At 33.5% G+C, this 12,747-nt stretch overlaps 2 protein-coding genes across 2 annotated transcripts; both read left to right on the top strand.

Moving 5' to 3' along the window:
* The first annotated feature begins 301 nt into the window (after window positions 1-301).
* Window positions 302-6,671, top strand: Prx2 (Peroxiredoxin 2). The gene is made up of 4 exons (XM_018449920.1): window positions 302-443; window positions 5,189-5,335; window positions 5,753-6,061; window positions 6,222-6,671. Exons 2-4 carry the CDS (start codon window positions 5,208-5,210, stop codon window positions 6,364-6,366), a joined length of 582 nt encoding a protein of 193 aa, XP_018305422.1. The 5' UTR covers window positions 302-443; window positions 5,189-5,207; the 3' UTR covers window positions 6,367-6,671.
* A 143-nt stretch (window positions 6,672-6,814) lies between these two features.
* LOC108723928 (synaptic vesicle 2-related protein) lies at window positions 6,815-12,140 on the top strand. The gene is made up of 10 exons (XM_018449997.1): window positions 6,815-7,154; window positions 7,353-7,514; window positions 7,761-7,923; window positions 8,518-8,639; window positions 9,182-9,420; window positions 10,004-10,167; window positions 10,247-10,482; window positions 11,541-11,700; window positions 11,827-11,942; window positions 12,009-12,140. The coding sequence occupies exons 1-10, from the start codon at window positions 7,118-7,120 to the stop codon at window positions 12,065-12,067; spliced, it is 1,458 nt and encodes a 485-aa protein (XP_018305499.1). The 5' UTR covers window positions 6,815-7,117; the 3' UTR covers window positions 12,068-12,140.
* Window positions 12,141-12,747: the final 607 nt, after the last annotated feature.

Raw genomic sequence — 12,747 nt, forward strand, 5'->3', positions numbered from 1 at the left:
GAGCGTCGTACGACGAAAATCGGATGCAGTGTGAATCCAGCATATGAATACGGGACCAAGCGTTAATTTTGATCACGTGACCTATTTTGACGCTGAAAATAAGCGTCGAGCGTCAGTATGAAAAGGCACCTTTAAGCAACGCGAACAGACCAATTGCCCACACGAGCGTTTGAAATGAAAAAGAAAGTGTAACTTCGAGTGCACGAAGTGCAAGTAGATCGATTCTTTTGTTCCTACGTTCACGCGGTACAGAGTACGATAGCCGGCCGCTAGATGTCACGATGATTGCCAACACTGTTCGACTTCTTCGTGTATATATATGCAGCGGTCGATATCAAAAGGTTTCAGACTTCAGAGACCGGTCGCCGGCGAATTCCTGTTCTTTCCTCGTCATTCTTTCGTCTTTGGCGGTTCGCAGTATTCTTTGAGGAAGCTCTTTCAAGGTAATCATCATTATTCCGAATTTTCTAAATCGTTTGTTCGCCATTCGTCACACAATCTCAAATGAAATCGACGTTTTGTTCAACAAAATCGAAACAAACGACATGGACGACGCCGGATGATCGCTCTAGTTACAGCTGCCCTTTTTTCTCTCGGAAAGTAATGGTCGAAATTCGGCCCTGACGAAGCTACTCGCGTTTTTGTGATCGAAACACACGAGAGGGTCTCGAAAACGAATTGCATAATTCAGAAGTTCCTTCCTTCGACGCGTAATAAGTACCGTTTCGTACTTCTGTTTCGCGTGAATTGCGCTCTATTTCGTAACATCGAAGGTCAATCGAGGGAGAGAGAAATAGCGATATAGAGAGGATTCGTGAGATCGCCACTACTTATTCGGCACCGTCACTATTTGGCAAGTCACGCTTTACGAATATATTCTCATGATCCGCCAGAACCAGTCGAGTTCGTGGAGATTTATGAAATAGCGAATTCACTTGCATTATACTTGATTAATGCATACTAAAACCTGCTATATGAAGTCAAAATTAATGTAGAAGCGTATAAATATTTTAAACAATTAAATATTTAATTAAATAATGATATTATAACGTTATTTAAAGATCATTTAAAGATTATTTTTATTAATGTTATTTAAGGATTGTTACTTTCAAAGTTATTATATTATATCACTGCATTTAAATGTTTCATATAAATAACAGCCTTTTTAAAATGTACTGATCTAATATAGTGTGAGTGATCGAATTCGTTAATAATAAAGCCTCTGGCATACAAAAACGTAAAGGTCTAAGTACAAAGATGTCTGTAATTGACAAGTCATGCGAGTCGTAGGTCAACACACGATAGGTTTGTTTATTTTTCTACAGCTGAACTAGAGTACACTTTTGGAACTTAAGGTGAGATACGTATACATTTGATATTTGGCGAAAGTGAGAAAGAAGTTCTAATGTAGGAATAAAAAAACGAACCTAATGTTTTAACGTAACTACACTGAAAAAAATGCATGTAATTTTACATGGAAATTACATGTTCATGACTGGAAAATTGCCTAAATATGATTGGGAATTTATAATTTCCAATAAATTTCCAAGCATATTTATGTAATTTAGATAATTTTCCAGTCATATACATGTAATTTCCATGTAAAATTACATGCATTTTTTTCAGTGTACATATATGCCAAAACATTAGGTCTGTTCTTTTTAGCTGAACTTTTGCACTAGTTCATCTTTCTTCCTTTTCTCTTCAGGAGGGACTGATGCAAACGTTCAGCCAAAAAGAATAGGCCTAATGACTACGTTTACACCGTGCATTTAAGCCGCGACCTATACAATAGATGTCCTTGTTTATCCTGTGTTAAACAAAGACATCTATCGTATAGGTCGCGGACTAAACGCACGGTGTAAACATAGCCATTGTGTGTCGATCTACGACTACAATTAACATTCCACGACTCGGTTACAGCCATCTTGTGCTTAGGCCCTAAGGCAATAAAAGTCCACTGTTGCCAAGTCTGGTCAAAAGTTATCCCTTATGTTGTGATTTATATTGCGATTTTTTTCAACATTTTAGCTGTAATTTGAACTCTTTTTTTATATTTTCCTATCCAAAAGTCATCCAGAAATTCTTCTAAACTTTCTTTTTTGTAATTGGCCGATTACTGCTTATGCTTTATTATAGGCGGTTTTTGGCGTGCTTCTGGTATAGCAACCAAAAGCAACCGCGGTTGGGGCTTTGTCTTCTGATCCCTGAAAACGAAGATGCCTTAGTCGCGGTTGCTTTTGGTTGCTATACCGAAAGCACGCCAAAAATCGCCTTATGTGCCTTATATTTTTTTGTTTCTTTTTTTGTTTAAAACTCCATGTACAGTGGAAGAAAATTAAGAAAACTATTAAATATTAGAAATAGGAAAATTAGAGCTAGAAATTAAACGCAATACAATTAAGATAAATATATCTAATATCTATTAAATATTAAAGAAATAAGTTATGAATAAAGATTAAATGTAACGCACAATGAATACAAATAAGATATCATCCTCTCCTTGCCCGAAACGTGTCTTTTTAATAAATCGATTCCTTATCTGGAATGTACTGCTCTTTGATTCTTTTAACGTGATCGATTGATTTTAGTGTATCACATTATGGTCATCTTTCTCGGAAATATTGCGTAAGCGCAGCGAAATGAAAACGACATCGATAAAGAATTCATGACAGATATTTTTTTAATGGATTTCAACGTCGTTGCGCGAATTAACGCAATTCGCCGGCTTACGTAGTATGCAGAGCGATAGCAGTTGCATTCGCCGGCATGCATCACGTATGGATTTATGCGCGATAATCTTCATCAACTAACGTCAGCAAGCGAATTTCCGAACAATTACTGAACAGATTAGCCGTATTATCTCGTGGGAATTCCTTTGAGAATACCTTGTCATCGAGAACGAACACAATCGGAACCTAACGAGATTCTACCGGAAACATAACATTATGAACATGAAGATAACAAATCGAGTTTTGGTATTAAATATTATTAATTACACGTCGTATTATGCACTAATTTATTATATTAATCGCATGCAATATAATAGATCACACATACATATTATATAGTTATTCTCTAAATTTTTAGAATGAATCTCACTTTAAGGCCCAGTTTCACAACCATAGTTAACTCTCTTAACCGAGGTTCAACTTATTCATTATCTCTTTTTTCAATTCTAGAATTGGAAATAGATGAGAAATAAGTTGAACTTAAGAGTTAACCGTGAGTTGTGAAACTAGGCTTTAAAGATTGAAATTTGAGCGGATCTTGAAAAAATAGTTATGGCCTGTTTAAAACTCATTTTGTCAATTTTTGCTTATCTTATGAAAAAGTTAATTATTACAAAATTGCAAAAAAATATAGAAACTACTGTATTATTGATAGAAGATACTTTTTAAATTTGTATTTATTAAATTATTATTAAATTAAAATTATTTATTAAATTTGTATTAAAGCTAAAGTTTTACTTTTAACTTTAGCTAAAAAATATTGTCCAAGAACAAAGTACAATAGTATGTCGGTATCGGTAAACTTCCTCTATATATTAGTTCAGCTGTAAAAAATAGATCTATTACTGCACATACAAGAGTAAAAAATAAATTTCTCAACATTAGAGATACTTCATGTGTTTTTTTCTTTAAACTGAAATAAATAGAAGGAATGCAAGGTTGCGGTTATCGCTGAGTGCACATTTGTAGTTGAAATTGTGGTTGGAATGGAGTCGTCTGACAAAGAAGTTTCGTTTCAATGCGAGGCCGTCCGTATGATTAGACGAAGTATCCTTTTCAGTGCTTCTGCGCGAAGTCGTTTTACAAGCGAAGCTTTTCCTTACCCAATTTCTTTGTATGTATGGTTTTCTTTTTTTTTCTTTCTCATACAAAACCTCGGTTTATATGTATCTATTTTATATATATACATATATATATATCTCTCATTGTGCAATCTAAGTCCCACCTGGTGTGCCAGTTCGATTGATCCCTTCTATTCATCCCGTTGGTCTCTGGGAAATACTGAATCCAATTTTCTTTGAAGCGTCATTCTTGCATTATCAGAATTTAAGAATTATCGAATTAATGTTTAATGTTAATTCACGCAGAATACGTAAGAAAGGTCTACGTAAATTTAATTCAACGCTTAATCGATGCAAAGAAAGATATGTCATTGATTTATAATAATCAACTGATGTGCCAGGTATTCAAATAAGCTGACTATTTATAGAATCTTCTATAGTCACTTTTACAAATAACTTTGTCTTAGATCGACGGTTCATTTAAATAAAACATTTATTTACTCTCACAGTTTCCGACAAATAAATTGTGTATCTTTAATCCATTCTGAATACGTTATTTTTCTACGGTGTTATCGAGTTCTTCGGCCGCGTTATTTCTTATCCATTGTGTCATTGTTATTTTAATATTCGTTGATAATTTATGGAGATGATGGCACATACATGCGTCGCGCCGTGTGAATTTGATGATATGTGACAGTTTATAAGTCTATAACTACACGAAACACGCGAGGAACTTTACATAAGTTATCGTTGAATAAATATTTAGCTAGCGACGGTTTTGAAATGCTTATCGCGCGAACCCACTCGTGCCTCAGTGAGTCAACACTTATGTTAACTTAATTCTGATTACTTACGAATTATTTAATCTTAAGTACTTTCACCAAAGTACGATATTCCCGTCATGGCATTTCCAAAAATCTTATCGCACAATTCGGAAACTTGTAAATGTTTACTTTCAGGATCTTCATTTCTTCGCAGATAAGTTGCAAGGATTACATAAAGCCTGATAGCGAATTCAGTTGGAGACATTAATGCATATTAGTGCGCACTGAATCCAATCGAATTCGTTGAGACACAATTAAAAAAACACAAAGCACAGGCAGTAGGAACTGAGAATAACAATCATTTCAAGCTATCAGAAATCGTGTATTTTGATATACTGGCACTTCTTTCAATTATATCTCAATCTTTGTTTGAATTCTGTGCGCGGCGATAAAAAAAACTCTGTAATGAATTTATCACACGGATATAAATGCGAATTTATTGCGAAACTTCCGAGAGTAGAGATTATTTCGTGTAACGATTCATTAGAAATAAGTTATGCATTATGAATGCATAATGATAGCATGATATCTGTGAAAAGTAGATAAAGTTTCTCTGTATTCTTGGTTGTAGCGACTAAACAACAGCAATCATGCCTCAGCTCCAGAAACCGGCGCCCGCTTTCACCGGCACTGCTGTTGTGAACGGACAATTTAAGAATATCAAACTCTCCGACTACAAGGGCAAATATGTTGTGCTTTTCTTCTACCCATTGGACTTGTAAGCATTACGATCATACTTTCATGGGCAGGATATAACGAGACAGTTATACAATTCTCAATTGCTGCTGCAAGAAGTGTTGTGTAATTGCTTAACATTTGCATACACTTGGCTCTTAATTGATTCATTTGAAACGATAACAAAAAGATACGTGTTCTATTCTGAGAGATTATGGAAAACAGGTCTTCTATGTTCTAAAATCACGCTGCTAATTACATCAAGTTTAAAACGAGTTGTATTATGTGTTTATTTAAATTATAATGAATAAAATTAATAGATTTAACAAAAAAGTACTTGAAGTTTGAGAGACTTGTAGCAAGTAAAATAAAACAAAAATCATGCATCTTTAAGATTTCGAATGAATAAGAAATAGAGGCAGTTTAAATAAATTATAATTACATAAATATTTTACCACAGCACTTTCGTGTGCCCGACGGAAATCGTCGCTTTCTCCGATCGAGCGAAGGAGTTCGCCGACATCGGCTGCCAAGTGATTGCTGCCTCTACCGATTCCCACTTCAGCCATCTCGCGTGGGTAAATACACCGCGCAAACAGGGTGGTCTCGGTGAGATGAACATTCCTTTGTTGGCGGACAAGAGCTGCAAAATCGCCCGTGACTATGGCGTCCTCGATGAGGAGTCAGGAGTTCCCTTCCGTGGACTTTTCATCATCGACGACAAGCAGACTTTGCGCCAGATCACCATCAACGACTTACCCGTAGGAAGGTGAGGCACTTGCATGATTATTAAAAAAACTGTAGTAAATTTATAAAAATTTATTTTAGATCTCGTAGTATAAATTTTGAGATCATATCATTCAAGCATGGCATTGATCGTTATAATACAATTTTATCGCTAACAATGATTTTATGTTGCAAATTTACAGATCCGTGGACGAAACTCTGCGTCTGGTTCAAGCATTCCAATATACCGACAAGCACGGCGAGGTTTGTCCAGCCGGCTGGAAACCTGGCAAGAAGGCTATGAAACCCGATGTCGTTGGCTCGCTGGAGTACTTCAAGGATCAATAGACAATAAAAATCGTACAATGTTTCTTCGTATTTACTGTTAATTACACTTGTGTGTACGTGTGTTTTCTACTCTTTCGCTGCTGTTCAAGTTAAACACATTCACTTCTGTTTCTATTTAGAATAATCAGATATACATCTCGCGACATTCACATTGAAACATCCGTCTTTAATTTAATAAACGGATTTATTTTCTATATGTTCTTAGAGAGTATTTATTTTATCATTCCACGTAGTATATGAATTACGAATCATTTCATATCAATATTACGTGCCAGACGAGCGATACAGATTACTTGTGATAACGAGTATCAATGTGATTAACAGTATTGAGTCAGTGAAACAAAAATTTTGATAAGGAAAAGCCCGAACGATTTGAATAACTAAATTAAAATGCAAAGTTCAAGTCGTCAAAAATTTTTCATTTTTAACATGTTTAGTAGTTATAACTCAATATTTTTCTTTATTGATCTCGTATTATAATTATAATAATTAAAACATATAGGCGATAATTATCGCGTTCGAAAACATCATCCTTCGAGTATCATTTTACTCTTGTTTAATATTCGGTGAACAACATCTCGGAGGCACTCGGATAGTGTTTTCGAGCGCAGCCTAAATATAAAGATCTGCGAGAGTCGAACCGATAAATTGCAGAGAACTTCATTTTACGTTCGACATTTGATTTAATAACCTATTCTTCGACGAATTTTTTATTGTATTTTTTTATTGTGATAAGATAGGTACTATCTTCATGAGTGACGATTGCGAAACTGCAATAACTGAAACAGGTAAGGAGCGAAAAATTCGATTTGCATTCTTTCGGGAAAATTGCTTATTTTATCACATCAGTTACAAAATCTGTCTGTAACGAGATATGTTACATGACTTTGACATAATGCAATATCTAATTTGCATTTGTGAAATACGTTTTGCTAATTATAAAAATATCTAAAAATACACTTTTTCAATTTGCAAATTTAATGAAGGATGGGGTATCTGGCATTACTTTATCATCACTTTGTGCGGTTTACTGTCACTTGCGGAAGCAAGCACTTCTCTGACTGTTCCCATTGTGGCACCGTTGATAGCGTGCGATTTAAAGCTCAACAAAGATAACGCCATAATGCCCATCGCTACTTCCAATTTTGGTATACGATATCAAAAATTGTTTTATGAATCTTATAATTCTAACTAAAAATCTTCTCTAACTAAAAATTAGCTGAATTAGCAATTTAATTATTTTGTTGAATTAGCTATCCAGTATGAAACGAGAAATGTTAAAAAATATATAATTTACATTTCTCGTCTTTGTAAAATTTATCACGCGTTAAGAATTTCAGTTATAAAGATATTAATATATCGATTTGTTATATGTTTTTAAAAATATTGATTAGGAATGGCAGTAGGTGCTTTTCTGTTTGGAACTATATCAGACGTTGCAGGCCGTAAAAAATTGATCCCAATTACTATGAGCATCGTGTTTTGCGCCTCAGCTTCTCTTTCCTTCGCTCAAGTCAATTTTTTTATAAATTTGTCAGTGTTTATGTTAGGAATGGGGTAAGTTCCTATCCTCTTTTATAATGAAAGCTATACAATTCGGGACATCTCATGATGACATTAAAACGATAAAAAATGCGCGATTATTTACAATTACTTAAAAAATATTTTTAAACTATTTACTTTTAATATTAGCACATCCTCTACAGCACAAAAGTTGCAGCAATATTGCAATGATATTGCTGCACGTTCTGTGCTGTATGAGATGTTTCATATTTGCAATTTTTTATTTGTCATTGTTTATGCAATGTTTATCATAATATATTATATCAATTATATTTCCGAACAAAATCTGACTATAACGAGATACGCGCGTTGCATGACTTTGACATTACATAATATTTAATAATTAATTTGCAGTTGTGAAATACGTTTTGCTAATTAGATAAACCGATAAAATATCTAAAAGTACACTTTTTCAATTTACATATTTAATGAAGGAGATATCATTATCTTCACTCGTGTGATTTATTGTCGCTTGCGGGAATGTCATAATATATGAAGATTAATGCATTCGTAATTGCATGATAATTAAAGTGTGCGTTTATTAATGGATGATCATTAATGTCATTGACATAGAGTTTATGTTTATAGAGTAGCTGGAAATAATATCGTTCTGAGAATTTATCTCATCGAATGTCTACCGATGAGAAAGAGAGGGACTTGTTTAGCAGTAATCGACATGTTTTGGATAGTCGGCTATTTATCAGCCATAGGTAACCAGATGATTTTACAAATAATTCCTTACAATTTGCGTTAAATTTATTAAATATCATCTTTAATTATTAATCATTATATTAATTCTTAATTTAGTCTTTTTATTAAATATTTTATATTTTTAATATATTAACATTTTGGACATTAAAATGTAATTTTAATGAGTGTGAAAAAACTCGGTTACTGGATTACTAATTTATGTACATAAATCTTTTTTTACTTTTGCATCATTTATTTGTTTAAAAAATGACAATGACTTTTAAAGATAATCTCATTTTTGTTTTTTACATTAATTTAATATTAATCGGATAAGGAAATTAGAAGATTCAATTATAGACAAATTAAAAACGAATTAAAAAATCAATCGATCTATATATATATATATATATTTACTCTCATCTAACTAAATAATTGTCTAATAATTAATGTTTAATATTTGCGGAAAAGTTTTAAACATAAAATACTACTGGAATTGTGTTTCTGTTTCATCGGCAAAAGCTTTATGTCGAAAAATCTCAGAGAGATTCCTTTGTTCGAAAAGGCATTTCCTGGTCCATGATGCCGTCCATCATACGTATGCTGGACAAGCAATTCCGGCCGAGTTCCTGGCGAGTATTCGCTATTGTTTGCGGTACGCCGAGCCTGGTGATCGCCTGCACCTCAGGTCTCCTACCACCAAGTCCTCGGTATTTGTTACTTCGTCGACGGCCGAGACAAGCACTCGCGGTGCTCCAACAGATGTACGCCATCAATAATTTGAAGCATGCCGATACCTACCCGGTACGACGTCTCGACGCTCATATCTTATTATTTTCTAATTTCTTCATTCGCTCAAGCTTTGAACGAATGATTCTTTAAGCTCGATTGTGGAAAGAAATAAAATACGAGCATGGATAGTAAATATAGAACAATATAGAAAGGAATAAAAAAAATTAATAATGTTTTCTAAAAGTACACAATTATAGAAAAAATCATTTATTTTTTATAGTTAGAAAATATTTTAATCCTGTTGATCCGTTTAGATCTATTTGACTTAAAATGTAATTTATTTTATTACTAATATTTTATTTAAAAACTTTTTTTCTTTAGTATTTGATGACTTTGTCTGTTAAAGAAAATACGAGATTTAAATAATATAAGATTTTTTTCTGTAAAACTTTATTTTTTAGAGCTTTTTAATTATATTGACATAAACTATATGATCGTACAGTAATTTTTTTCAACAGGCCAGGATACGTATTCTAGAATTATTTGGAGTGAAATATCCGAAATGTGTGTGAATAATTATTTAGGCTTTTTACGTTATATTGCTATTTACGTTGATAACTCCTTTATTTCTTCGGAATTGTTCTCTACGACTCAGATTAGGGATTTAGAAAGCTGCGTGCGTCCAGACGACGAGGATGAAGCTGGCAGTATTCAAAGATACTTCACGAAAACCTGGGAACGGATCCACAGAGTGCACAAGCCTCCGTACAAGCGTGTGACATTGTGCGGAATATTAGCGTGTCTTCTGCATTTTCCCGGGTAATAAAAGAGGTTTCTCTGTAAGCTATCTGTCACTTGCACTTCGATTGCAAGAAGAATCACGAGAACGATGTTTAAGATTCGTTTGGCTCGCTTTGTGGAACACGCACGTTCTCCAGGAAATGGAAGAGCACTATATCGTAAGCGGCACGTGTAACATCGACGTCCAGAACATGGTATTGGATTTTTTGCGAAGCTGTGATAAGGTGAACGAAACTCGTTTCGAACTGTTGTTGCTGGTATCACTAGGCTACGTGTTAGGAGAGACGTTGCTCATCGTTGGAATCGATGTCGTTGGCAGACGACCGTATTTAAGTAAGCACCTAAACGGTCGCCAAGAATCGCTATCACTATTAAGATCATTCAATTAAAATGCATTATTTAATTGGCTCTCAAAATTCTGCGTTCTTTGTCCGAAACGTTCTACATTCTTTATTTCTAATATTTACAGTTCTCAAATTATCAGTTGACTTAAAATTTTTTGTATAATTGCGAAGATATCATTTTAACCCTCCGGAGCCGATGATGAGTCTACTGAACCCAATCAGAATTAAGGACATTACTTATATAAAATAATATATTACATTACTTGTTACTAATTTTAAAAAGAAACATATATGTATCGTTATTTAGAACGTAACAAATTGTTATTTTTTGTAATAATATTTCTATCTAATCAAAAATAATGTGATTTATTAAATATATATAAAGATAATAGGAGATTAAAGTAATAATAAAAATAATGGCTGAGACAGAGAGAGAGAGAGAGAGAGAATTCATTATCGTAAAAATGTAACGACGCTATCATTACCGTTACGGACAGAAAAAAGTAATGATAACGATAACGATAATCACGTTACAAGTAATCTCAAGGAGTTCCTACCAATCAATTAAATGCTTTATTACATTTTACAATTTTTTAATTGTTATTAAAATAAATTTAATTTATCAGCTCCAGAGAGAGTTAATATATTTAGTGTATATATAGGGTGTTTCGAAATTCGTGAATCAAAATACCACAGCAAAAAAATTTATAAAAATTAAGTAAAAAAGTTACATGTACATTTTTATATTAAGCAGTAATTTCTGAAATATAAGGATTTAAATATAGCCAATTGTAGATTAGGCAGCTATCTGTTCATTAATCGCGTGTGTAATATATTAGTAAGCGAGCATTTTAGCGTTTAAACGTAGTCCGTAATTGGTCATATTTAAACTCTTATTATTTCACAGACTAAAATAAAAATTTACAAATATATATATATATAACTCTTACTTAATTTTTTAAAAATATTTTTATACTGTAGTATTCTAATTCGCAAATTTCGGGACACCCTGTATAAAAGGATCTCTTCTTCTCTGATTGCTTTCAGTATTTTCGGGACTGGCGGGTGGGCTGGCCTCGCTCATGCTTATTTTTCGGTTGCACCACGCGATTCGTGTAACTCTGTCGTCGATTTTCCTGGCCGCTTACGCTATCGGACGCACGACGACGTGCGTTTTGCTGCTGGAAAATTATCCCACCGCTCTGAGGTAGGTCGCGCAAAACGGAACGGCCGGCACGTTCAGCTAATCTTAGACCATCAGACGCGTTTTCGGGAATCAAATGTTTGCGGATGCGGCGATATAAAACTCGTAATTTCTGGTACCAATTTCCAGAGGCACAGTGATGGGCCTGACGAAGATACTTCCCTACTTGATGCTTTTCGCGTTGCAACTCTTTATGAGAACGACCTGTCTTCTAAGTATAATCGTCGCGTCGGTCAGCCTAATAGGTACGAAGAAACGATCGTTTGTTATATTTGCTCTATTAAATATTAAATATTAAATATCTCTTGCAGGTGCGGCGATCGCGATGCTATTAGTGCCCGATTTAACCAGATTACCGATGAAGGAATAATTCGTACTTCCAGAAATGTATAAGAGAAGAATTTCTACAAATAAAGCGACTGTATTTTTTCTGGAATAAAATTTTATTTTATGTGCTTTCCTTTGTCAATATTCATTAGCGTTGAATTTGTTAAATTGCAATTATCTCTGAGTTAGAATTATAGATTCAACCCTCCCCGAAGCTGACGCTGTTGGATCTATTCACACAATTATAAACTTCTTTTTTTAAATATTCAATAATTCAAATTTCTTTATGCTGCATCTACAAATTTAGATTATTCTTGTTAAAATATAGTAATCGTTAGTAATTATTCAATCAAACCATTTTTCTCAATATAATAATTATCACTGAAAAAAATTTCTGTTTGAAAATGGACGAAGCAGAATTTTCTGATTAAATTTATTAGAATTCTGATTGAAATAGCCGAAATTCTGGTTGATATATTTCTAGGAAAATGTATATATTAGAATTCTTATTTTTATCAGAATAATTATATTAATCAGAATTCTAGTTATTTCAACTAGAATTCTAGTAAATTTAACCAGAAGATTCTGATTCGTCCATTTTCCACCAGAATTACTGTTTAATCCAACCAAACCATTTTTCTCAGTGTATGTTACAGATTTTAGTGTCAACTTCGAAAAGTTACTATCCCGCTATCAGATCTTATTATACATTTTCTTAATAGA

Source organism: Mycetomoellerius zeteki, unplaced genomic scaffold, assembly GCF_001594055.1.
Source record: "Mycetomoellerius zeteki isolate Tzet28-1 unplaced genomic scaffold, Tzet1.0 scaffold252, whole genome shotgun sequence".
NCBI classification, from domain to species: Eukaryota; Metazoa; Arthropoda; class Insecta; order Hymenoptera; family Formicidae; genus Mycetomoellerius; species Mycetomoellerius zeteki.

What these genes read in the sequence shown, in the direction of transcription:
- LOC108723928 (XM_018449997.1), top strand. Translation starts at nt 7,118, where the DNA reads ATGAGTGACGATTGCGAAACTGCAATAACTGAAACAG. An exon ending in AGCATGCCGATACCTACCCG is followed by an intron (nt 9,421 to 10,003) that starts GTACGACGTCTC and finishes TCTACGACTCAG; the next exon opens with ATTAGGGATTTAGAAAGCTG. An exon ending in TGGCAGACGACCGTATTTAA is followed by an intron (nt 10,483 to 11,540) that starts GTAAGCACCTAA and finishes GATTGCTTTCAG; the next exon opens with TATTTTCGGGACTGGCGGGT.
- Prx2 (XM_018449920.1), top strand. Translation starts at nt 5,208, where the DNA reads ATGCCTCAGCTCCAGAAACCGGCGCCCGCTTTCACCGGCACTGCTGTT. An exon ending in TTCTTCTACCCATTGGACTT is followed by an intron (nt 5,336 to 5,752) that starts GTAAGCATTACG and finishes ATTTTACCACAG; the next exon opens with CACTTTCGTGTGCCCGACGG. An exon ending in AACGACTTACCCGTAGGAAG is followed by an intron (nt 6,062 to 6,221) that starts GTGAGGCACTTG and finishes GCAAATTTACAG; the next exon opens with ATCCGTGGACGAAACTCTGC.